Here is a 27,062-nt window from a genome sequence, read left to right on the forward strand (position 1 = left end):
ATGATCCTGGAGTCCCTGGATCGAGTCCCGCATCGGGCTCCCTGCTCGGCAGGGAGTCTGCTTCTCCCTCTCCCACTCCCCGTTTGTGTTCCCTCTCTCGCTGTGTCTTTCTCTGTCAAATAAATAAAATCTTTAAAAAAAAAAAAAATACGCATGTTAAACCAGTGAAGTACCCCTTGTGCTGATGAGAGGGGCAGAAACGACAGTGCCGTGTAGTATCAGTAAAGAAGTGTTAAACTGACCCAGAAATACCTTTCAAAATTCACGTGTGTGCCTTGTGCATTAGTACTGCTGATACGCTTTTCTGTCCCAGAGAAATTCTGTTCACACGTGGCTCTGTATACAGAGCGATTCTGTCAACACGATGTGCGGATAGCCCAGGTCGCAGGAAGAGGGGAGTAAGTGCAGAGGATGCAGTGGAGTGCTTGCTCTCCGGCAGTTAGGAGCAAAGACCGGACCTGCACGTAGCACATCTGACAACACACAAATAATTTCAAAAAAAGGAATGAGCTTTCATGCAACTAAATATTTGTATCAGTTAACGTGACACATCACACACACGCCCCTGACAGGCTACAGCAGAATGGGCTTCCGGTCATACACGGACTCGTGTGAATGGCTGTGAAGGGGAAGAGAATGGAATCGGGGCTTGGAATGAAGAATCAGGTTAAGAATGGTTTCCATGCAGAAACCAGTATTGAAAATAAATGTTTTGAATTGAGTGGCATGATGAACACTGTTCCCCAGGACTCTGGAAACATTAAAACACAAATTAAAGGACCAGAGAAATAAAAATCCTCAGTGTTTTATGCTGTTCCGTTTTAGCCTGAGTTTTACAGCCCAGGTGCCTAAATGATGTCTGTGTCCTTTTTGGCAACTTCACCCCAAGCCAACTTCCAGTAAAATGGTTAAATGGTTGTAGCTGCTCCATTTGTTGGTCATTCTATACTTCAATTAAAAAAAAAAATTTTTTTTTTTTAAGTAGGCTCTGGGCTCAGCATGGGGCTTGAACTCACAACCCTGAGATCAAGAGGCGCATGCTTTACTGACTGAGCCAGCAGGTGCCCCAGTCACTGTACTTTGAACTGTCCTTCCTGGGACGAGGGATGACCCTCCCCCCTCAGGAGGATGTGCATGGCTCCGTAAACCTGCTGAGTGGGACAGCCTGTGCTGGTCTGTGCACCAGTGCCCCCCCTTCCTTCTGTAAGAGCCCCCCCTTCTGTCCAGTTTGAGCTGGCACCCCACTGCAGCTCTGGCGTCCCAGCTTCAGCTAGCCATGGCCAGGAGGCTGCGGTTAGGTCCACAGGGTGCGAGTGGGGTAACGTGTCATCTTCTGAGTCATCCTAAAAGAGGACTATCCTTCACTGACTTCCTCCCTCCCTCGGCTGTGACCGAACCGTGGTGCTGAGCCGCCACCTACCCTGAGAACAAGGGTAACACTTGAGGGCCAGGCTTGGCCAACGGGCCCTGAGAGGGGCCTGCTGGGGACACATCAGGCTTTGTGGGCACAGCCTCCGCAGCCATTCAGCCCTCCCTCTAGTATGAAAGCACCCCTCCCGATAAACCTTTATGCGTGGGACACAAATTTCAATTTCATAGAATTTCACATGCTATAAAATATTTTGATCTTTTTAAAAAAGTACTTAAAAATTAAAGCCCATTCTCAGCTTACACGCTGTACAAAAGAGGCAGGCGCCAAATGTGGCCCATGAGCTGTGCCTTGCTGACTCCTCTCTAGGGGATGGAGAAGCAACAGGATAAAGGGGACCCTTCCCTCTGGAGCACAACCTGGAACGGGGCTATCCTACCTCCCTGGACCACCTGTTAGTTTGGAATTGTATGGGAGAAAGTACTCTTCTTTCTTGGCAGCCGGTCAGACACTGATACAGAATTAGCCAACAAGAAATGAACCACTGTCATTTCTTCTAAACTGTGACGAATGTGTCCCTCCCAAACCTCATAGTACACACACGACTAGGAAGGAGTAAGTCATGGCAAGAAAGTAGAGTAAGGACAGCCCACTCAAAACCTCTGTAATGTAACAAGAGATCTAGCAGAATCTGCAGCAAACCTAACAAAAAAATAGCACAGTTTACAAATTTTAAGTCCCTTACAAAAGAGTGCAGTATTTTTATCTTTAGAAAAATGTGTGCTCGGGGCGCCTGGGTGGCTCAGTCGTTAAGCGTCTGCCTTCGGCTCAGGTCATGATCCCAGGGTCCTGGGATCGAGTCCCACATCGGGCTCCTTGCTCAGCGGGGAGACTGCTTCTCCCTCTGTCTCTCCCCCTACTTGTGTTCCCCCTCTTGCTGTGTGTCTCTCTCTCTCTGTCAAATAAATAAAATCTTTTAAAAAAAAAGAAAAGAAAAGAAAAATGTGTGCTCAGATCTTGATTTCTAAATATTCTTCACCAGATGGAACCAGGGCTGCTCAGGAAAACAGCACAGAACACTGACTTGTCAAAGGGAAGTGCTCAGCACTGATGGGAAGGTGCAGCAGAGGAGGGGAATGGAGGGCTCTGTCCTCCCCGTAGGAGCAGCTGGTGAGCTGGCAGCCTCTGCAGAACTCTAGCATCTAGTCCAAAACTCTCAACCAGCAGGGGAGGCGTGCTAAGGGCGGCCCTGTGCGGCCACAGAGCTGGGACTTTCGCCTGCCTGCCTGCCTGCCTGCCATCCCCTCCACCTCAGATCAGCTGCCACGTGCTGACGGCCTGCAGTCCAGGCAAGTCCCGAGGCTGGGGGCGGGGCGGGGCGGGGGGCAAATTACAGACCTTGTTCTCACACAGCTGCGGAGAGGGTGTCGCCTGCTGGACCGCTGTCTGCAGGAGGGCTGCACGGCTTGCCCGTGTCCCAGACTCACATCCGTCACGGGCCTGCACAGCTTCCCGCATGGCTTGTGCCACAAGCATGTAAAGGCCCAGGTGCTGTGAGCCAGCTGTGGCAAGGAGTGGCCGTCAAGGTGAGCAGCAGAGAGACACCTGGGAAGGAAGAGGTTGAAGAAGTGGAGGTGTGTGGGAAGGAGATTCTAGAAGACTCCATGCGTGCCAGGAAATCACCTGTGCCCACACGGGCTTAGAGAAGTCTGTACACTCTCACCTCGGATGGGCCTCCAGGCTCCACAGAAGTGACGTGAAAGGGCAGAATGGGAAGCAGCTTGGCTAAGCACAGGAGGTCTGCAGAGACTGGGGGTGTTATTTTTCCTTTTTCTCCCCACCTCTTCTTAAAATCTTTTTTCAGCTCCAGATGTTTAAGGAGAACCTGGCAAAACACACCTAATCCCTGAGTTAATGGAACAAAGAATTCAGTGGCTGCTCATGACAAAGATTACACACCTACTGAAACAGAAAAGTCTGTTTAAAACACATAAAAACCCACCAAAAGACCCTCCACAAACCCTGGGGTGTGTGTGTGTGTGGGGGGGAGTCTGATTTCCAGAGTTGCCACGTTATAATATTTAAAACGTCCAGTTTGCAACGAATGATGATAAAATACGCAAAGAAACAAAGTATGGCCCACTCACAGGAAAGTGAACATCTGTGTCCATGAGTCCTTCTGTCTCTGGTCACGGGATTGGTCACGGGATTGGTCCCAGCCGGCTGGGTCCAGAGTGCACCACTCTTGGTGGGCAGTCGAGACTAAACACAAAATCAGAATCCCAAAGGCTTTGGAGAGGAGCCTGGTGAGTCCATGCCAGAGACTGTCTCGAAGAACTAATATGGGAAAAGCCAAGAAAGATTTGAAAAAGAGAACAGAGAGAGACGTGCTTTTCAACATGTGCAAAAACATTACAAAGAACGACGAAGGAGCGTCTGGGTGGCTCAGTCGAGCGTCTGCCTTCAGCTCAGGTCATGATCTCAGGGTCCTGGGGTCGAGTTCTGTGTCCCTGCTCAGTGGGGAGTCTGCTTCTCCCTCTCCCCCTGCTTGTGCTTGCTCTCTCAAATACATAAAATCTTTAAAAAAAAAAAAAAACAATGAAAACATGATTTTGTTGAGCACAATTATAAAATATTTCAGTAAAGCAGAAAACAAACCCAGAATCAGAGTCCTTACAAGCCGTGAGTCAGGACTGACTGCAAATAGGAGAAAACCCAAGATAACCAAGCTGCCGGCAGCTCTGCCATCCAAACCAGCCAGCCGCTGGTCCACCACATCTACCAGAAGCCCTGGAAGGAACTCCCCTCAACTCTCATTGGTCTCTGGATTAAGTGTCCATCCCAGGAACAACTGAACTGGCCCCCAGGGAACGTGCCAGCTCCGTAAAATCAGCATCCCTTTCTGGAAGGATGTGGGGAAGAGCGCTAAGCAGACAAAAAGCGAAGCCCCTGCAAATGATCATTTAATCCATGATAAAGATGGTATTTCAAGTCAGGGACAAAAAGGTTAATTCAATGGTGTAAGGACAAGTAACAACTCATTAAAATAAAAATCATGCATTAAGCCACATCTTGTTGAGAAAAAAGTGGAAAAAGATCAATGAATGATTCCATTTTTAAAGGTCATTTCACATAAAGAAAGAATACTTAATATGTAACAGGGTTGCAAAAAAATTTCCTGTGCTCTGTTTCTTTCAAACAAGAAATAGCGTTATTTCATCATGGCATGGAAATTTACAGGGCAGAAAGCAGTCACTGAATCATTTTCTTAAAATCATTCTTGCTCCCAAATTCCTGTATCTAACACTTCCAAATTACAGAATATCACATATATACACAATACACACATATATGTACACACACCTATATAATATATAAATACACCTCTGCACCATTAGGATGCCCTGTAGCTCCAAGTAACAGGAAAATCTCAACTCCAACAGGCGTAAACTATAAGGGACATTGAAGACCTCGGTCTTCCCAGTACAGAGCAGCTTCGGAGCTGGTTAATTCTCCACTCTGTGCGCTCCCTGCCCTTGGCCCTGCCCTCCCTCAGCTCACCATCCTACCAGCCCCGAGTCACAAGATGCCATCAATGGACATCCAGATGGACAAAGGCCATTCTGTTCCCGATTATCGACGACAAAACCTTCCCCCCAGATCACCCAGAACACTTCGGTGTCTGGTCATACTGCCGGCCCCAAACAGCCTCTGACGAGGGAGGAAACACAGGCCCCATCGAGGGCCTCCAACAAGGAAGAGGCAGACGGCAGGTGCCAACCTGCTTCAAGGAAGCTGGGTGAGGCAGGGAGCCGGGCTCAGGGCACAGCCTCTAGAGGACAGCTTGGGGAGCCTGTTGCCTTCACATGGGGCTCCTTCCACCAGGCCTCGGCAGGCACCCTGTGAATCCCACCAGGAGCGGGAAAGAGAAGGGGTTTTCTACACACAGGGCTGTCTCTGTGTGACAGGCACCACTGCTTGCCAACAGCTGCCCCCCAGCCTCTGCACACTTGATGAACAGGGTTCATTAAACCAGCCCAGCCCAAGACAAACACTTTTCTTAAGGCATCGTTTGGCTTCTTTATTGACACGCAGATCAGTAACAACAGGCATCATATGTGCCAAAAAACAGAGAGAACAGCTAAGTGGTGAGGTGCTTTTCCAAAACCTTTAACATCTGTCAGAACTCTGTTGAGAAAAAGAGAGTGAACCCATATGCCGAGCACCACACTCAGAACTTGCTCAGACGGTTTTTTCCTGTTTTCTGCTTCATCTAATTACGCACACATTCTTGTCCTGAACCACTTCACAGCTGCAGCCGTGACGGCTCGCCTCTGTTCTGCACGGTGTTCTAGAAACTCACATTCATAACCACCATTACCACACTGAAGAGAAGTTCTCTAATTCCCTAACGTTATCCGTGCCAGTCCACATTTAAATCCCTCCAAAGGCCTCCAAAGTACCCGCGTGGATGTCTTTTTGAGCTGGATGGTTTCTGGATCCAGTCAAGGATCACGCACTGCATCGGGTTAGTTCTCGTTAGTCTCTCTGGATTGAAAGAGCCCCCGGCCTGCCTGGGTGGCTCAGTCGGTTAAGTGTCTGCCTTCGGCTCAGGTCGTGATCCCAGGGTCCTGGGATCGAGTCCCACGTCGGGCTCCCTGCTCCGCGGGGAGCCTGCTTCTCCCTCTGCCTCTGTCTCTCTCTCTCATGAATAAATAAATAAAATCTTTAAAAAAAAAATGACACTGACTTCTGAAGAGACCAGGCCAGTTGTCTTGGTGGAAGCCCCCCCAGTCTGGATTTCTGTTTTCTCCACAGAAGCTGCTCTCTCTCTCTCTCTCTCTCTCTCGTATTTTCTGTAAACTAAACAGTACTATGAAGGACTGGCAAGAGCCTGCCACAGTGCGATGTGCGGACCCCACGCCGCACCTCAGCAAGAGCCACACGATGTCACCACTGCTGATGGTGCTGTGTTTTATCACTGGTGAAAGGGGGCACTTAATCATTCCATTGTGAAGGCATACCTTTCCCAGGGCCAGTGAGGAAGGTATCTGTAGGAGGGTCTCTGGCCCTGCACACATACCCTGTTTCCTTTGCACCTACTCATCCTGGCATCCATTGACAGTCTTTGCCTAGATGCCCTAGGGGTTGCAAATTAGCGATTTTTCAAATTCTATCATTCCTACATTTATTAGCTGACACTTTTCTAGAACAGGCAGCCTTCTCACAACTGCTTTTACTAAAAGGGGAGGGTGAAAATGCTTTCCTTCTAATTACAGAATAAGGAGCTTGTGTAAGATTCCCCTATAACGGTGGAAATAATCTCAAGCCCCTTTCTCTGTATTGATGTGGACACAGATTTTTGTTTATTCAAATGTTGTAGAATCAGTTACAGTCGTTCTGTTGGACCGTCAAAGTACCTCAAATTTGGCCAGGGAGAAGCCCCGCAAGGTAGCTTCTGGGACCATTGACACATCCCCATTAATCTGAGTACTACTTTGCTTTTTGACACAAGAGGTCCCAGCCTGGGGCGCCTGGGTGGCTCAGTCGTTAAGCGGCTGCCTTTAGCTCAGGTCGTGATTCCAGGGTCCTGGGATCAAGCCCCACATCAGGCTCCCTGCTTGGCAGGAAGCCTGCTTCTCCCTCTCTCACTCCCCCTGCTTGTGTTCCCTCTCTAGCGGTCTCTGTCAAATAAATAAATAAAATCTTTAAAAACAAAAAAAAAGAGGTCCCAGTCTCACCCGGGACACCTCAGGCCCGGACCTAGAACCAGCTGTTTCTCCAGGGAGTCCTGGTTCCTCGAGAGGGAAATGCTAGCACCAAATCTGCTCATCTGTGGGGGCTGCCCCTGCTTCCAGGCCCATGGTGGACAGAGCTCAGAGATACATACACTTTTTAAAAATTATGACTGATACTTTCAGTTCATATTTCTTATTATGGAGAGTTTTACATAAATTCTTTCATTTTTATGGTCATCTTTTAAAGTAGGAAGTTTGGCTCCTGGTAACTTTAAGTTTCTTTTTGCCTTATCTTATAATATACATAAACTAGATCCAAAATAATACCAGTATTAACAAAAAATAAGTGATGTTTATTTCTTGCAGATCTTTGTCCTTAAACATATCCCATTAAGGATATATAGTCATAATTCTGCATTCAGAAGTTTCTTGTAAGAATTATTTTCTCTGTGTGGTTGCCAATTTGATATAAAGTTGATTTCTCTGTTTTCAATTTCAGAATGCTTTTATTTTCTATTTTTGAATGTATAATTTACATTTGTTCAAAAGTCAAAATTCATAAAAAGGTATAAGCAAAGAAACCTTGCTTCCATCCCTGACTCCACCCTGTTCACTCCTGCCTCCATAGGAATTCATTTTTATATCATAGTTTATCCTTCTAGTATTTCTCTTTGCAAAAAATAAGCAACTGTGTATCTTACTTCCTCTCAACTCTTACACTGAAGGTAGCATGCTGTACGGTGGAGCGTACTTTGCGTTCCTCACTTAACAGCATGTTGGGGTATAGTATTTCAAATTTGTCAAATGTATCCCTTATAACGCATACTGTACTACAAACATACAAAAACACACTGGGGGCATTTAGTGTGAGAAATCTGTCATGGTAATTATTAAGCTATGGGGAGGTACTTCCTACTGACACCTACTTCAACACCCGCTACATAAACCAAATGCAGATGTGTGTATGCTGCATACAACATACCGAAGCCTCGCTCACTCAGGGGCACCTCAGGCACCCGGTGCTATGAGCTACAGCCACCACCGCGTTCTTCCCAAGGCCTCATAATCCCACAATGGGCACCATTAGCATCTGATGCATCTTATGCCACATCTTCAAAATCTGGTACCACATCCAAATCGTGACTTCTAGTGCTATTTCTAGAGAAAACTTATCCACATTTCCCAAATTGATAGATTTCCCCTCAAGATTAATTCCTTTCTTACACAGTTTGATTTTGTTTCCTCAAAAGCTTTCATGCATGTTAAACACTGATATAGTTCCACTCCAATATCAATTACCTGATGGTCAGTAAGTTGTGACTCTGTAAATGCCTTTATTCTTCTGTGGCATTCTTTGTGATTTGAACCCTGTGACTGTTTCCTCTGAGACACCTATTAGATTCATAGGTGGACACTAACATACAGGACGTTCTCAGGGCTCTCTCCATGTGAGTTCTCTGATATTTCATCAGGTATGACACAGAAACCTTCCCAATATCCATTCCAGAGCGAGCCCACCAACCCCCACCCGATGTGTGTCTTCTGATGCCAATTAAAGACTGAATCTCCACAAGAGGAGGTCTCCACATTATTACAGTCCCAAGGTTTCTCCCATGGGGTCTCTTGGCGTTGATGAAACTCGACTTCACGCAGGAAGGTTTTCCACTTTTGCTGCACCTTAGGGCATCTCTCTTGTGTGAATTACCTGGTGTTTCGTGAGCGTCGACTTCTTGCAGAAGGACTTCCCACATTCGTTACATTCATAGGGCTTCTCCCCTGTGTGTGTGCGCTGATGAACCGTGAGGGTCGACTTCATACAGAAGGATTTCCCACATCGCTTACATTCATAGGGCTTCTCCCCTGTGTGAGTCCTCTGATGATTAATGAGGTTTGACTTCACATAAAAAGTCTTCCCACATTCCTTACATTCAAAGGGGTTCTTCCCTGTGTGAGTTCTCTGATGTACAGTGAGGTGTGATTTCATACAGAAAGATTTCTCACATTCATTGCATTTATATGGTTTCTCTTCTGTGTGAGTTCTCTGATGTATGGTTAAGGCTGACTTATAACAGAAAGATTTCCCACATTTGTTACATTCATGGGGCTTCTCCCCAGTGTGTGTTCTCTGGTGTTCAATGAGGTGTGACTTCTGGAAGAAGGTTTTTTTACATTCCTTACATTCATAGGGTTTCTCCCCTGTGTGTGTGCGCTGATGTTTAGTGAGGTGGGACTTCTGGAAGAAGGTTTTCTCACATTCTTTACATTCAAAAGGTTTTTCCCCAGTGTGTATTCTCTGGTGTTGACTGAGGGCTGACTTCATATAGAAGGATTTCCCACATTCATTACATTTATAGGGTTTCTCTCCTGTGTGAGTTCTCTGGTGTACCGTTAAAGTTGACTTATGGCGAAAGGTCTTCTGACATTCGTTACATTCGTAGGGTTTCTCTTCTGAATGTGTCCTCTGATGATCAGTGAGATTGGACTTCATAGAAAAGGCTTTCCCACATTCACTACATACATGGGGTTTCTTTCCCGTGTGATTTCTCTGATGAATATTAAGAAGTGACTTCACGTAGAATGACTTTTCACATTCATTACATTTAAAGGGTTTCTCTCCAGTGTGTGTTCTCTGGTGTATGATCAGGGTGGATTTCATATGGAAGGCCTTCCCACATTCATTACACTCATGTGGTTTCTCCCCTGTGTGAGTTTTCTGGTGTTTAGTGAGGGCTGATTTTTTATAGAAGGACTTCTCACATTCATTGCATCCATAGGGTTTCTCCCCCGTGTGGGTTCTCTGATGTACTATTAGGATCGAATTCATAGAGAAGGCTTTGCCACACTCATTGCATTCATAAGGTTTCAAACCAGTGTGAATTTTCTGATGTTTAGTGAGGTTTGACTTCACACAGAAGGTTTTCCCACATTCATTACAGTCATAGGGTTTCTTCCCTGTGTGAGACACTTGATGGATAATTAGGGCTGATTTATAGCAGAAGGATTTCCCACAATCTGTGCATTTATAGGGTTTCTCTTCTGTATGCTTCCCCTGATGTACGTGCAGGGCTGACTTATAGTAGAAGGACTTCCCACACTCATTACATACATAGGGTCTCTCCCCTGTATGTGTTCTCTGATGGTCAGCAAACTGTGACTTCTGTAAGAAAGTCTTCCCACACTCATTACATTTGAAAGGTTTCTCACCTGTGTGTGTTTTCTGATGTTTAGTTAAGTTCGATTTCACACAGAAGGATTTCCCACATTCCTTACATTCATATGGTTTCTCCCCAGTGTGAGTCCTCTGATGATGATTGAAGTTTGATTTTGCATAGAAGGATTTCCCACACTCGGTGCATTGATAGGGCTTCTCTCCTGTATGAATTCTCTGATGGACTTTGAGGGCTGAGCTATGACGAAAAGACTTCTTGCACTCGTTACACACATAAAGCTTCCCTTCTGACCGTGTTCTCTGCTGATCAGTAAGGGCTGACTGCACGGGGACTTGATCGCATTCACTGGGTTTCTCTCCTGTGTGAGATCTTGGAGGGTCTGGGGGTTGTGATTTATGAAGGGTTTTCCCAGAGTTATGACTTCCACAGGGCTTCTCTCTTGTGTGTGTCTTCTGGTGCTGAGTCAGGTGGGACTCCTGGTAAAAAGATTTCCTGCAGTGACTACATTCAAAGGTTTTCTCTTCTGTGTGAGGAGGTTGAGTGACATGGGACTTCTTGCTGAAATTATTCTCATTTTCATTAGATTCCACGTTGACTTTCTGGTGTTTTATGAGGGTTGACTTCAGGCACTCATTGACCTCACAGTGATTCTTCCTTGTGTGAGTTTCCTGAAGGACTTCGGGGGCTGACTCGTCACTGGTATTTCCCCCCTGTTCCTTATAATCGCAGGATTTCTCTTCTGTTTGAACCCTCGTAGGTGTAAGGATGGCTGCCTTGTTAAGGAAGGTTTCTCCACATTCACTATCTTCAGAAAGTGGTCCCAAAGTTTGAATTTTCTGTTGCTTAGTACGGTCCTCAGTATGACCTGGGGATTTCCCATCTTCGTCATGTTCGTCAGATTTCTTTCCAGTATGAGTATTTCCTTGGTTATTATCAGAGAGCAACTTCCCGCATACATTAATTTCATCAGAGTTCTTACTTGAATGATTGTTATCACTAATAATTGATTCTGAAACATTTCTCAAACTCTTTCCACGTGAGTCATCTTGACAGGGTGTTTCTCTGAAATCATTCTCTCTCTTCTTAGTCAGTGATTTTTTGTTGATGAGTGAAACTCGCCACAAATGTTTGTCTTGGTTTTCCTGGCTTTTGTCTATAAGGTCATAAATAAGAAAAATTAAGTGTACTTTAAAAATGTTAACACATTTCCTATGATTACCAAGATCAAGATAATTAAAACATCTATCACCATACTTAGTTAGCCCAGGTAAATTGTGTGTGGTTAGAATGAGCAACATCTACTCTCAACAACTTTCCACTGTACTTACTGTACTATTAACTACAGTCACCTTGCTGTGCATCACATTCCCAGAACTTGAAGTAAGTCATTTTTAAGAGGAGGAAAAAAAAAATCAAGCTAATCTTAGACATCCATAATAAAATTCAGTGTTAAAATTAGCAGTGGAGAAAGAATTACAAAATCCTTAAAGACTAAAAGTAAATCCCAATAATTTTATATGTAGACAAAATGGCACTCAGTTGAAGTAACACTGATAAGTCTGAATATGCAAGAATGCAGGGAAGTATTGTTCTCATGAATTCTTAAAGAACCTGCTAGCAGGGGCGCCTGGGTGGCTCCGTTGGTTAGGCGACTGCCTTCGGCTCAGGTCATGATCCTGGAGTCCCAGGATTGAGTCCCCCATCGGGCTCCCTGCTCGGCAGGGAGTCTGCTTCTCCCTCTGGCCCTCCCCCTCTCATGTGCTCTCTCTCTCTCAAATAAATAAATAAATAAAATCTTTAAAAAAAAAAAAAAAGAACCTACTAGCAAATGAACTTCAGTCAAGAAATGGTGAAATGTAATACAGCAGAAGACTGCTTCTGAGGACTGATTTGTTTAAGAAGCCTAGAACTAAAGCAGGGACTGGCTATCAGAATAGAACTAAAATATAAAGGACTTCAGATTTTAGAATTATTAGATGTTAAATTTTAAACTTCCCCCAAACCGCTCCTCCCCAATCTCCCATGTCGGTAAACACCTCCCACCCCCATTACGATGTTGCTCCGACGAAATCCTTGCCTCGTCCCTCTCTCACAGGCCACGTCTGACTCAGTGGCAGATCCTCCTCTCTACACATGCAGCCCCACCTCCTCACCTGCACCAGCTCAGAACTCAAAGCCCCCATCACTTTTCATCTGAACCACTGCAAGCATGTCTGCTTCACTGAGAGCTGAAACCGTCCACACCCACACAGCCCACTATCTACGTTAACCTGACTAGTATTCTGTCTTCATAACAAGACTTTACTACTCCAGGAAACTCGCCTGGGAAGGAAGGCTGCAAGTAATTTTACTGTTCAGAATCTTTCCCCAAAACCTTTTAAACAAACCGTTCAACTTTCCAACAAATAATAAACTTATTCTCCAAGACTCTTCAATCCTTGTTGTGTCCACACATCCTAAACTATTATATTATGGTCTTTACTCAATGGTTATCAAGCTCCTGTGTTAAAAATATACCTGAAAACATGCCCTCAGATCCTATAAATTACCTTTGTTCACCTCCCTCCGTGGCACTACTCAGACTGTCAGGATGAGCAATAAATTAAAATCTGCCATATCAGTGGGTAACTCTGGCGGTGCTCTGGGGGAGCCAGCCCTGCACTGTCTCTGCTTCTACTTTCGTCAACTACCTTCAGGCCCATCTCTGATTTTCTCTGGACAGTAGCCAGAGAAATTCTTTTAAAACATTCTTTTGTGGAAATCCATTAACAGTTGTCCATCTCACCTAAAGCAGAATCAAAGCCCTTACCTTGTCTTGTAAGACATTGTCTGGGCTCTGGCTACCCCTCGGACGTCATCCCCTACCAACGTCCCTCTCAGATGCATCCCTGCTGGCACAATGGCCCCCTGCCAGTCCCAGGGCACTTCAACAAACACCTGCCACAAGGGCATGGCCCAGCTGTTCCTTCTGCCTGGAACCCCCAGAATCCTGCTCTAATGTGGACCTCATCAAAAAGGCATTCTCAGGGGCACCTGGGTTGCTCAGTCGTTGGGCATCTGCCTTCGGCTCCGGTCATGGTCCCAGGGTCCTGGGATCGAGCCCCACATCGGGCTCCCTCCTCGGTGGGAAGCCTGCTTCTCCCTCTCCCACTCCCCCTGCTTGTGTTCCCTCTCTCGCTGTGTCTCTGTCAAATAAATAAATAAAATCTTAAAAAAAAAAAAAAAAGCATTCTCAGAGTACCTTTTAAAAGAGCATACCCCACTCTATATCTCCTTTGAGCCTGCCTTAGTTCTCTTCATGGGTCCTGTCAGTACTTGATAAGTAAATTGTTTCATTTACATCTATCTTCTCCTGCTAGCTTGTAAGCTCTAAGTGCTCAGGAGCATTGTTAGGTTCACCAGCTTATCTCCAACACCAAGAACACGAGTGGCATGTAGTAGGAATATCTGCAGAAGAATGAATGAATGAATGCCTGAGGGAAAAATAGAGGAAACAGTCCATGAGGGGTGCCTGGGTGGCTCAGTTGGTTCAGGTCATGATCTCAGCGTCCTGGGATCAAGCCCTGCGTCGGGCTCCGTGCTCAGCGGGGAGCCTGCTTCTCCCTCTTCCTCTGCCTGCCTGCCTACTTGTGATCTCTGTCAAATAAATAAAATCTTAAAAAAAAAAAAAAGAAAGAAATAGTCCATGAAATGGAGGAAGATGAATACTAGAGAAAGAAACTGAAGACAAAGGTCTAAGATGAGGCAGGCAGGGGTTCCATCCTGGCTATCGGGCAGAAAAGGGCAGCACTGGTATTTACAAGTGATGGACCGGGGCGGTTCAGGTGATCAGAGGCCAGCTTGCTCACTGTTCAGCTACTTCCGAAGGTCTGAGGGCCCAAAATTGAAATACAGAGACACACACCAACCTCAGAACCAACTCATCTGGGACCTGATTTCTGTGGGCTTCTTCCTTCCTCCACAATGACTGACTCACCTTGATCACCCTGGTCTGGGAATTCTCCCTCTAATGGCCACAGCTCTTCTCCTTGCTCCAGCCTGAAGATCACATCTGGTTTGGTGAGGTGACACCCTGTAAGTGGGATACAGGATAAAACGTGTCAGAGCTGCTTGGATATCAGGGCCCCTGGAGCACGAGGAAGGTGCAGCTTCAGGAGCCACATGATAAAGGTGCCTGTGTGCACCTTGCATTAGGGAGGTCAGAACACAACGTCCTTTCTGAGCCTGATGGGAACATCTCTGACCCACAAGATCATGAGACCTACACACAGTATCATTAAACACTCCTTCAGGGGCCCACAAACTCTGGCGGCTACGAAGGAAGAAAGGAAACGCATGCGAGGAGACGTGACACAGGGAACAGCCCTCACCCACTGAGACCAGGTGGCTGTAGTTCTCCAGCATCACATCCCGGTACAGCGTCCTCTGTGTGCCCGTCAACTGTAGCCACTCGTCCCGGGTAAAGTCCACAGTCACATCCTTGAATGACACGGATCCCTGACCAGCACATTTCTGTTCAAGCCAGAGAGAGCAGTATAGGGTGACATGAAACACACATGTGGGAAACAAGTCTTAACATGTCTGAGAGTTTACCATTAACAGCAGGTATGTTGCCTATTCTATACCTTCTTTTGTTTTTACTTCGTGGGATAAAGAGATATGATGGGAAAACCCAGTATTAAAATTAATTCAAACAAAAAAACTACAGTTCCTACTGTGTTTCTGAAACTGTCCTAACCTGCCAGGAATATTAAGCTAAACCAACTCTGGTTTTTTTCCTGCCCTTAAGGAGCCTAAGTCTTTTTTTTTTTTTTAAGATTTCTTTGAGAGAGAGAGAGAGAGAGAGCACGTGAGTGGGGGGAGGGGCAGAGGGCAAGGGAGAGAAGCAGACTCCCCACTGAGCGCAGAGCCTGACACAGGGCTCGATCCCATGCCCCTGAGATCATGACCTGAGCCGAAACCAAAAGTCAGACACTCAAATGACTGAGCCACCCAGGTGCCCCAGGAGCGTAAGTCTTAATAAGGTGACAAATCACATTTACGAACACATCCTGTAATAAGGTATCACGAGAGCTGTGCTAGAGTTATTTACAATGAGTATTAAATAATGGTAGAAAATATGGTTCTATTTTGTATTGTCAGGTTCGGCTTCACTTAGCAGGAGATCTTCGTTAATGTGGCACCATTACATAAGCAGAGCCAAGGAGCCATAAGAAGCACCCAGAAGTGTGACAGGAGAACAGTGTGTAGGACTGTAAGAAGATAAAGATCTGCAAAGGTGTCCAGGGATACATTACAGAGCAAATCTGGGTTTATTCCTGTACTTTAGTGTCTCTAAAATAGTTCACCCCCACCTTAGCGATAAAGTTTGAGCACCTCCAATTTATTTATTTCTTAATACATAATATATACATCCCGCCAATCCACACAAGCTTATAATGATAAGCTTAATTTGTCTTTTTTTTTTTTTCCTGGCTAAAAGTTAAATGTAGACAACCTACTGTTCCCTTTCTGCTGGAGCATCCCGAGCCCTCGGCAGGCATGACCATACTGAAGAGAATAAGGAACCAGCGAGGACACAAAAGCAATCACTGTTACAGTTCTCAAATCAACAACCTAACTTTACAACTTAAGGAACCAGAAAAAGAAGAAATTAAACCTAAACCTAGCTGATGGAAGGAAATAATAAAATCAGAGCAGAAATATAACAGAAAAATAGATAAAATGAAAACAAAAGCTGGTTTCTGAAGAGATGAACAAAACAGACAAACTTTTACCTAAATGGACTAAGGAGAAAAAGAGAGAAGACTCAAATTACTAAAATCAGAAATGAAAATAAGGACATTTATACCACTTCTGCTGAAATAAAAAGGTTTATAAGAAAGTACTATGAACAACTGTATGCCAACAAACTGGATAACCAAGAGGAAATGGAGAAAATTCTAGAAACATGAAACCCAGTCAAGACTAAATCAGGAGGAAAACAGATGATCTGAATAGAACTGTAACTAGTAAGGAGACTGTCAGTAACAAGGAGTATCCCAACAAACACACATCCTGGACCTCATGAAGTGAAAACACGCTCAACATCACTGATCATTAGGGAAATGCAAATTAAAACAATGAGAAACTGCCTCACACCCATTAGGATGGCACCTATAAAACACACACACACACAAAACACGTGCTAGAGAGGATGTGGAGAAACTGAATCAATCCCTTGTGCAGTGCTGGTGGGGATGTGAAATGGAAGGGCATGGCAGTTCTGCAAAAAGTGAAAAACAGAATTACCATATGACCCAGTAATTCTACTCCTGGATATATAGCCAAAAGAACTGAAAGCAGGGTCTTGAAGACATAATACACCTGTATTTACAGCAGCATTATTCACAATAGTTAAAATGTGGAAGCAACCCAAGTGCTCATCAACAGATGAATGGATAAGCAAATGTGGTATGTCCATAAAATAGAGTATTATTCAGCCACAGAAGAGGGAAGGATGTTCTGATACATGCTGCGATATAGATGAACCTTTAAGACATCACGTTAAGTGAACTAAGTCAGCCCACGAAAGGAAAGCTACTCACTTACACGAGACAATATCATAGAGACAGAGAACAGAACGGTGGCTGCTAGGGACAAGAGGAAAGGAGGAATAGAAAGTTATTGTTCAGTGGGCATAGAGCTTCAGTTTTACAAGATTAAAAGAGCTGTGGGAATGGATGGTGGTGATGGTCGCACAACATTATGGAAAAAAAAATCAGTGAAACCAAAAGCTGATTCTTTGAAAAGATTACCAAAAAAATCGATAAACCTCTAACTAGGCTTTCTACAAAAAAGAGAGGACGCAAATTACTAGTACGTAAAATGAAAGAGGGGACATATTACTACAGATCCTAGGAATGAATAACTCTATGTCCACAAATTTGATAACCTAGATGAAGTGGACCAATCTGTTCAAAGACACAACCTGTCAACATGCAAGAAGAAATACACAATCTAAATAATTCTATATATAGCAAAGAACTTGAGTCAATAATTAATAATCTTCCAAAACAGAAAGCACCAGGCTTAGATGGGTTCACTGTGAATCCTACCAAACACTTAAGGAAGAAATTATACTACTTCTCTACAATCTCCTTTAGAAGACAGAAACAGGGCACCTGGGTGGCTCAGTTGGTTAGGCGACTGCCTTCGGCTCAGGTCATGATCCTGGAGTCCCGGGATCGAGTCCCGCATCGGGCTCCCTGCTCAGTGGGGAGTCTGCTTCTCCCTCTGACTCTCCCCATCTCATGCTCTCTATCACTATCTCTCTCAATAAATAAATAGAAATCTTTAAACAAAAAAAAAAAAGAAAAAACTCATAATTTCATGTACATTTCACCCAGAAAAAAATGAAATACTTAGGTATAAATCTAACAAAATACATACAAAATATATATGATGAAAATTATAAATCTCTGATGAAAGAAATAAAAAACAGAATAAATGGAGAGTTATTCCATGTTTGTGGACAGGAAGACTCAATATTGTCAAGACATCAGTTCTTCCCAACTTGATCTAATAGTTTCAATTAATCCTAATCAAAATCCCAGCAAGTTATTTTGTGGCTTATCAACAAACTGATTCTAATGTTTCCATACAAAGGCAAAAGACCCACAGTGATCAATATAAGCGAGGAACAAAGTGGGAGGACTGACAGTACCTCACTTTAAGTCTTACATAAACCTATAGTAATCAAGGCATGTGCTATTGGTGAAAGAACAGACAGGCACATCATTGAAACAAAACAGAGATCCCAGAAATCGATCCCTATAAATACAAGTCAGCTGATCTTTGACAGAGGAGCAAAGACAGTCTTTTCAACAAATGGTGCTGGAATAATTAGAAATCCACATGCAAAAAAGTTAATCTAGATGCAGACCTTACATCCTTCACAAAGTTAACTCAGAATGGATCACAGACCTACATGTAAAATGCAAAGCTATAAAACTCCTAGAAGACAACACAGAAGAAAATGTAGATAATTTTGGGTTTGGCGATGACTTCTAATATACAACTCCAAAAGCCCGATCCACAGAAGAAAGAACTGATAAGCAGGACTTTAAAATGAAAACTTTCTGTTCTGTGAAAGACACTGTCAAGAGAATGAAAAGGCAAGCCGCAGACTGAGAGAAAATATTTGCCATAAACATATCTTTTTTTTTTAAAAGACTTTATTTATTTATTTGACAGACAGAGAGACACAGCAAGAGAGGGAACACAAGCAGGGAGAGTGGGAGAGAGAGAAGCAGGCTTCCCGCAGAGCAGAGAGCCCAGACGTGGGGCTCGATCCCAGGACCCTGATATCATGACCTGAGCCGAAGGCAGACACTTAATGACTGAGACACCCAGGCGCCCCTGCAATAAACACATTTGATAAAGGACTGTTATCCAAAATATACAAAGAACTCTTAAAACTCAACAATAAGAGGGGTACCTGGCTGGCTCAGTCAGAAGAACACAAGACTCTTAATCTCATGGTGTAGAGATTACTAAAAATAAACAAACTTATTAAAAAAAAAACCCTCAATACTGAGAAAACAAACAACCCACGACCTTAAGGGACACCTCACCAAAGATGTATAGATGGCAAATAAGCATAGGAAAAGGTGCTCCACATTACAGGTCATTAGGGAGATGCAAATTAAAATGAAAAACCACTACACACTTACTACAATGCTCCAATCTAGAACACTGATAACACCAAATGCTGGTCAGGATGCAAAGCAACAGGAACTCTCATTCAGTGCTGGTGGGAGTGCAAAATGGTACAGCCAGTGTGGAAGCCAGTTTGATGGTTTCTTACAGAACTACACAAATTCTTACCATGTGATCCAGCAATCACACTCCTTGGTATTTACTCAATGAAGTTAAAAACTTCTGTCCACGAAGAAACCTGCAAAAACTTGCACGTGGACGTTTATTTCAGCTTTATTTACAATTGCCAATACTCTGAAGCAACCAAGATGTCTTTCAGTAGGTGACTGGATAAATAAACTGTGGTCCATCCAGACAATGGAACATTATTCAGCGCTAAAATGAAATGAGCTATCAAGCTATGAAAAGACACGGAGGAATCTTAAATGCACCCAGCTGAGTGAAAAAAAGCCTATCTAAAAAGACTACGTACTATCTGATCCCAACTATACAACACTCTGGAAAAAGCAAAACTATGAAGAGAATAAAAATATCAGTGAGGGGGAGGGAGAAAGGAGGGATGAGCAGTAAAGCACAGAGGATTTCTAAGCACAGTGAAAACACAGTTGACCCTTGAACAACATGAGTTTAAACTGCGTGGGTCCACTTATACTCAAGATTTTTTAAATAAATACAGTACTATAAATATATTTTCTCTTCCTTCTGATTTTCTTCATGACATTTTTTCTCTAACTTATTTATATTGTAAGACTACAGTATATAATACATATAACATACAAAATATGTTAATCGGCTGGTTGTGTTATCTATAAGGCTTCTAGTTAGTAGTAGGCTATTAGTTAAGTTTGGGGAGTCAAAAGTTATATGTAAATCTTTGAGTGAGGATCCCCCCCTAATCCCCATGTTGTTCAAGAGTCACTGTACTCTGTATGATACTGTAATGGTGGATCCATGTTATACATTTGTCAAAAGCCTACAGAGTGAACGCCAAGAGTGAACCCTAATGTAAACTGTGGACTTGGTGATTCTGATGCGTCAGTGTGGGTTCATCAATTACAACAAAGGCACCACTCTGGTGGGGATGTTGATAATGGGGAAGGCTGTGGTTGTGGGGGCAGGGGTACACGAGAAATCCCTGTACCTTCTACTCAATTTTGCTGTAAACCTAATGTTGCTCTAACAAAAAATAAATTCTCAAAGCCACAACAACAACAAAACTCCACCTTGCATGATCTGAGACAGCATTCAGAGAAGGGAAAGGAGCCCCCACTTCTCCCGGACGGCCCTGCTGGGTGTTCAGGTAGGATGGTTTACCCAGTAGGAGTACAGTTTGGTTCCCAAATAAGACAAAGGCTACCATTTGTCTAGTCAGCCCACAAATATGTGTCAAGCACCTACTAGGAGTGAGGCACAAGGTGAGCAAGTGAAAGTATAAAGATGAACACCATGTGCATCTGGACTTTGAAGGGCTAAAGCTCTGATTGTTGATACAAACAAGTAATTTCCACACAATGGACAAAGTACAGACAGGGACAGCACGGAGCACTGTGGGAACACAGAGGAGAAAGGCAATTAATCTATAGGGGGGACAAAGAAAGAGAAGAAGGGCTTGCTGGCTGAGATACCCCCAATCTAGCTCAGAGACTCAGAAAAGGAAATGCAGCAGGGGTCAAAGTCAGCCCGCAGAGCAGGAACATGAACAAAATGCACAGGCAGGCAGTAACCCCATGTGCTTAGGGAGCTATGTCAGATTTGGGATCACATTACAGGTTTACTTGTAAAATGTCACCTTCTCCACCAAACTGTAAGTTCCATCAAAAAGGGACCAGGTCTCTGTATCGCTTTGAGTTCAGTCTCTGGCACAGTGTCTGGCACCCTGAACAAATGCCCAACCAATGTTGAATAAAACGTAAAGTGTATTAACATTTTTAAAAAATGTTTTAATAAAACAGAGAAATAGGAAGTGGTCACACTCTTAACAGCCTTAATTTCCTAAGGAGCTTGGCCTTGCACCTACAGGTGGTAGGAAGCTACTCGAGTGGTCTCCAGATTGCAATGGCGTCATCTGGGTAGACTTATGTATTTACTTTAAACAGACAGAAAACGGGGCGCCTGGGTGGCTCAGTTGGTTAAGCGACTGCCTTCGGCTCAGGTCATGATCCTGGAGTCCTGGGATCGAGTCCCGCATCAGGCTCCCTGCTCAGCAGGGAGTCTGCTTCTCCCCCTGACCCTCCCCACTCTCATGCTCTATCTCATTCTCTCTCTCAAATAAATAAATAAAATCTAAAAAAAAAAAAAAAAAACAGAAAGCACGCATGTGTGAGTGGGGTGAGGGGGAGAAGAGAATCTTCAAGCAGACTCCCCACCAAGCACTGAGCCCGATGTGGGGCTGGATCCTACAACCCATGAGATCATGATCTGAGCTGAAACCAAGAGTCAGATGCTCAACCGACTGAGCCACCCAGGTGCCCCGAATAGCATTTCAGATTAATTACTCAGGAGGACAGACGAATCTGGGGGACAAAGAAGCAAGGAGCTGTTCCAACAGTCCAGGGGAGAGAAAATTAAGCTCTGAGAAGGGGAGAAGGAATTCAGTAGGAAGAACAGGTTTAAGAACTGTTGACATCTTAAAAGTAGTAAAACTGAGATACACACAGGATGAGACTGAGGGAGGGAAGGCTTTAGGATGAATCCCATTCCGGTGCTTCCTTACACTGTGTCCCGCAGATGGCCCATTATCCGACAGGGGATGGAGGGACAAGATTAGACGGGAGACAGGGGAGGCTGCAGATGACCATTTTAACTTTGGAACTGTGGAAAACAAAGGTGCCTCTAGCCACCCGCACAGAGAAGGACAAGTACACACTTGGTACTCCCACCACAGAGGGTATGAAATAGAAAGGACTTGCACAGTAACAGGAGGAGGGAGTGAAGGATGGGAATTTGGGGATAAGCCATGAGAATGGGCAAAAGAGGAGGAAGATGCCATGAGGGAGACAAAGAAGTCAGAGTAGGAAAAAAGCCAGAACGATGTCACAAAATACCAGAGAAAGAGGCCTTTCTAGAAGGTCAAAGTGGGTCAACTGCCACACGCAGCCGAGTTCTAGTAAAGTAAGGTCTGGAAAACATCTGTTGGGAGTCCACTGCAGAGACCTTGCTGTCAAGCTTTATCAGGACATCCGTAGGCAAGCAGTGGGGAGGAAGTGAGGATGCATCCAGCGGATTAAAATGTGAAGAGATAAGCAGATACTTGTATCCACATGTTCACAGCAGCACTATTCTTTTTTTTCTTTTAATTGAAGTATATAATTACCATACATGTTATATTAGTTTCAGGTGTACAATATAGTGATTCAGTAATTCTGTACATTACTTAGTGCTCATCACAGTAAGCGTACACTTAATCCCCTTTATTTCACCCATTCCCCACCCACCCACCCACCTCCCCTTGGCAACCACCAGTCTCTTCTCTGTATTTCAGAGTCTGTATTTTTGTTTGTCTCTTTTTTTGTTTATTCATTTGTTTTGTTTCTTAAATTCCCCATATGAGTGAAATCATATGGTACTTGTCGTTCTCTGACTGACTTATTTCACCTAACATGATACCCCCTAGGTCCAACCATGTTGTTTCAGGTGACAAGATCTCATTATTTTTTATGGCTGAGTAATGTTCCATTACACACACACACACACACACACACCACATACACTTTATCCATTTGTCTATGGATGGACACTTGGGTTGCTTCCATATCTTGACTGTTGTAAATAATGCTGCAAGGGGAGCCTGGCTGGCTCAGTCGGTTAAGCATCCGACTCTTGGTTTCAGCTCAGGTCGTGATCTTATGGTTGTGGGGTTGAGCCCATTGTTGGGCTCAGCGTTTGATGAGGAGTCTACTTCGGATTCTTTCTCCCTCTCCTTCTGCCCCTCCTCACTCATGCTCCCGCATAAATCTTTTGGAATTAGTGTTTTTCTTTTCTTTGGGTAAATACCTAGTAGTGCAATTACTGGATCATTCTATTTTTAATTTTTTGAGGAGTCTCCATACTGTTTTCCACAGTGGCTGCACCAGTTTACATTCCCACCAACAGTGTGGGAGGGTTCCTTTTTCTCCACATCCTTGTCAAACATGTTATTTCTTGTTTTTTTGATATTAGCCATTCTGACACATGTGAGGTGATATCACACTGTGATTTTGATTTCACAGCAGCACTATTCTTAACGGCCAAAGGATGGAAACAATCCCAAGTGTCCATTAACATATGAATGGATGAACAAAAGGTGATGTATCCGTACAATGAAAGATTATTCAGACACTGAAAGGAAGTTCTGATATATGCTACAACATGGATGAACACTGAAAACGTTATATGAAGTGAAAGAAGCCAGACCACAAAAGGACAAAGACTGTGTGATTCCACTTATATAAAATACCTAGAATAGGGAAATTCAGAGACACAGAAAGTGGATTTGGTTACCAGTGGCTGAAGGGACCAGGAGTTACTGGCTAAGGATTACAGAGATTTGTCTGGAGGAGAAAGTTATGAAAATAGGGGTGAATGGGTGCACAACATTGTGAACGTAATTCATGCCACCAAGCTGTACACTTATGGTTAAATGGTTAAAATGGTGAATTTTGTTATATATACTTTATCAAAATAAAAGCGAGTGGATAGTGTGTAAGCATTTGCCAAAGGCTATGAGTTTGAACAATCTGCCGTCCAACTACTTAAGGAGTTAAGAACAAGCCATCCGTTTTTTCATGCCTCCAGAGAGCCTTAGGGTTTTGTCCCTAGATCAGAGTGGATGTTCAGAAAGCTCTCCAGAGTCCAGCAGCACTTTGGTTCCTAATAAAACCTGAGTTCTGATCTCTACCTCAAGTGCAGGATGATTACAGTCAACCAGGGGGTCACCATAAGGTTCTTCACTACCTGAAGAACTTCAAAGACATTTTTTCCCAGACTCCGGAGTCACTAAGTCTTTCTGTCCCAGGAGTAACTGGCTGGTTCCTCTTTGTGGTCACTGAAAATCCTGCGCAGATCAGGAAGCTCAAAGACAAACGTGTGGCTCACCTCTGATGACTGAGGGGTCACATGACTTACAGCCACCACAGGTCACACAGGTACCACCCAGTCTTCATTTACCCAGAAGTAGCTTTTCATCTATTTCTACTTTAAGATATGAACACACTTAGAGAAATGACAAAATCTGCTGGAAAATGAAATAAGGAATAAAGAAACAACTCACCAGGGATTTGTTCATTTTCTGTTGTTCTTGGTAGAATGTCAAAAGCTGGGGAGGCACACCTATAAGAGAAGAGCAACAGGGTAATGAGAGCTGGCTGGCCCTGCAGCACCTCGATTCCTGTACAAACTTCTACACGCCAGCTGGTTAACTTCTGATCCTGGAGAGGAGAAGGTAGGCAACTTCCATCCCTCTGTAACTCCTTTTTTTTAAGATTTTATTTATTTATTTGACAGAGACAGCGAGAGAGGGAACACAAACAGTGGGAGTGGGAGAGGGAGAAGCAAGCTTCCCGCTGAGCAGGGAGCCCGATGTGGGGCTCGATCCTAGGACCCTGGGATCATGACCTGAGCCGAAGGCAGACGCTTAACTACTGAGCCACCCAGGCGCACCCACTCTGTGATTCCTTAAACCTGCAATGTTTCCTACTGCTTTAACTATGTCCCCCTCTCATTAACACAGAAACGTTTAAAACAGAACTATTTTTTTGAAGATTTTATTTGAGAGAGAGAGTGTGTGGGGGGGTGTGCATGCGAGTGCCCATGTGTGGGGGGGGCGGAGCAGAGGAAGAGGGACAAGCTGACTCCCTATTGAGTGCAGAGACTGATAAGGGGCTCAATCCCATGACCCCAAGATCATGACCTGATCAGAAATCGAGAGTCGGATGCCCAACCAAGCCACCCAGGTGCCCCTTAAAACAGAACTATTAAGCAAATACTGGCATGTCAAAATATGAAATACAATGTCTTTATTAAAACTGATCTTGTAGGGCGCCTGGTGGCTCCTCTGGTTGAAGCACCAACTCTTGGGTTTGGCTGGGGTTGTGATCTCAGGGTCAAGGGATCGAGCCCCTCCAGGGGCTCCATGCTGAGCATGGAGCCTGCTTGGGGTTCTCTCTCTTCCTCTCCCTCTGCCCCTCCCCCCCACTCACTCACCAGTGCACTCTTTCTAAATAAGCTAATTAAAAAAAAAAAAAAAACAAACCTGATGTTGCAGAAGAAAACAAACCCTAAAGGCTATCTTGTGTATCTGATTTACTAACAATAAAATTCACCCCTTGAGTCCAGAATCCTTAAAGCTTTGGAAAAAGGGGTAGGTCCCTTAAACGTAAGTCTTTTAAGAAACTGTTTCTTCTGGGGCACCCAGGGGAGCTCAGTCGTTGGGCATCTGCCTTCCGCTCAGGTCGTGATCCCAGGGTCCTGGAATTGCTCCACAGGGAGTCTGCTTCTCCCTCTCCCACTCCCCCTGCTTTTCTCTCTCTTGTTGTGTCTCTGTCAAATAAATAAAATCTTAAAAAAAAAACAAAAAACTGTTTCTTCTAATTTGACTGGTGTTTCTCAAAAGGATCTTTAAGAGGAAACTTACTTTGATGTTATTGTGTGGACTGCACCAGGCCAGAAGTCCGGGACTCTGGCGTCTACTCGTCTCTTATTGAGCCTAGACAAGTCATTTCCCTCCTCCGGGTTCTTTTCCCCTCTTCTGCCAAATGAGACAAAAACAGAAAACTCTGGCAAACCCTCCCCGAACTACTACTCTTGACTCTGTAAGATCAGAAAGACAAGAACACATCTCCAGATGCCTGACCTGGTGACTGGTCGCGGTTAGAAAGCTGCCTACCTTCTGGAAAGAATCAGTGGAGAATGAAGGGAGGGAAGAGTGCCCTTGGGGTGGGGCTGAAAATAAAAACTCCCCCGCTGCAGAGCCAAAGAGGTGACATTTCTCACAGTCTGTCCCCTGCCACCACTTGGCCCCAGCTCCCTTGTCCCGTCTGCAAAGTGACTCACAGCTTCTGAACGTGGTGAAATCACTCGGGGCCCCATATGCTCTTTTTCTGCGTTTCTTCTGCCTCTCCTGAAGCTCTGCAGAGGGTTCCTCCCGGTGAGAGTCCGGTTCCCGCAGCCCGGCCCTTCTTGCCTCAGTAGAGCTGCTTTGTTACAGGAGAGCCTAGGCGACAAACTCCCTCCAGCTGGAGCCTTCACCAGGAGCCCCGGACCCGCCTCCCCGAGAACACACGGCCCCTCTCAGGGGACGCAAAGCAGGGGGCCGAGGACAAAGGCGGGCTGGCCGCGGTGAAGCGCTCTCGGGCCCTGGACAGCGCCGAAGCGGGGGCGTCCCCGCGGCTCCCGCACGCCCAATCTTGCAAGGACCCGGGGAAACGCTAAGGAGCCCCGGGATGCACAGCGCCGCGGGCGAGCCGAGCACACACATTTCGGGCACGGGTGCGGGGCCTCGGCGCCGGGCCCCGATGGGTGTACGGCATGCAGATCGCGGCACCCGGTCCCAGTCCTACCTCGGCGACCCCCGGCCGGTCAGTCCTCCGGGACGCGGTCGGGCCCCTTCCGCACCTAGGAGGATGGGGACCCCGCGGCAAGCGCGGCCTCCCCCCAACACGCGGCCCTTCCTGCGGGTTCATTCGGGGGATCCAGAGGCGCCCCCATTCTGGGTGGACACGGCCCCCGCCGGGGGGAGGCGACCTGAGCGGGCCGGGGTCTACCGCCCCCCTCCCCGCGCCCCGCGCTGCAGCCTCGGGCCGCCCGCGCGGACCACGGCCGGGACCTCCCGGGCCCAGCGCCCGCCCTCGCGCGCCCGGAACCGCGCCCGGTAGGCCCGAGACCCCCAGAACGCCCCGCGGCGAGAGACGCGCGCCTGCGCACTGAGCCCGACGCGGGCCTGGCCGCGCCCGCCACGGCCCCCGCGGGAGGCTCCGCCCGTGTGCGGGGCGGGACCTACGCGGATCCGCCCGCCCCGCCCCCACATCACCCCACGCTGCCGCTCCCCAGTTTCTCCCCGACTCCCACCCGACCTCGCCCCATATCACCCCAACCCATCACCCCAGTCCT

At 45.5% G+C, this 27,062-nt stretch overlaps 1 protein-coding gene across 2 annotated transcripts; it reads right to left on the reverse strand.

Moving 5' to 3' along the window:
* Nucleotides 1-146: 146 nt before the first annotated feature.
* On the reverse strand, nucleotides 147-26,799 carry LOC117999323 (zinc finger protein 33B). 2 transcript variants are annotated; one of them, XM_034988317.1, is made up of 9 exons: nucleotides 26,513-26,799; nucleotides 26,007-26,166; nucleotides 25,588-25,701; nucleotides 24,226-24,284; nucleotides 14,648-14,789; nucleotides 14,254-14,349; nucleotides 3,517-3,706; nucleotides 2,768-2,974; nucleotides 147-473 (listed from the first exon to the last, which is right to left on the reverse strand). In XM_034988317.1, the coding sequence occupies exons 4-9, from the start codon at nucleotides 24,238-24,240 to the stop codon at nucleotides 440-442; spliced, it is 684 nt and encodes a 227-aa protein (XP_034844208.1). In that variant the 5' UTR covers nucleotides 24,241-24,284; nucleotides 25,588-25,701; nucleotides 26,007-26,166; nucleotides 26,513-26,799; the 3' UTR covers nucleotides 147-439. The 2 variants fall into 2 exon arrangements, with proteins under 2 accessions (XP_034844208.1, XP_034844207.1); XM_034988316.1 differs by lacking the exons at nucleotides 147-473; nucleotides 2,768-2,974; nucleotides 3,517-3,706 and adding an exon at nucleotides 8,691-11,430 and having other exon boundaries at nucleotides 26,513-26,796.
* Between the last annotated feature and the right edge of the window lie 263 nt (nucleotides 26,800-27,062).

This window comes from Mirounga leonina, unplaced genomic scaffold (genome assembly GCF_011800145.1).
Source record: "Mirounga leonina isolate KUSES-001 unplaced genomic scaffold, KU_Mleo_1.0 Mir_454, whole genome shotgun sequence".
Lineage (NCBI taxonomy): Eukaryota > Metazoa > Chordata > Mammalia > Carnivora > Phocidae > Mirounga > Mirounga leonina.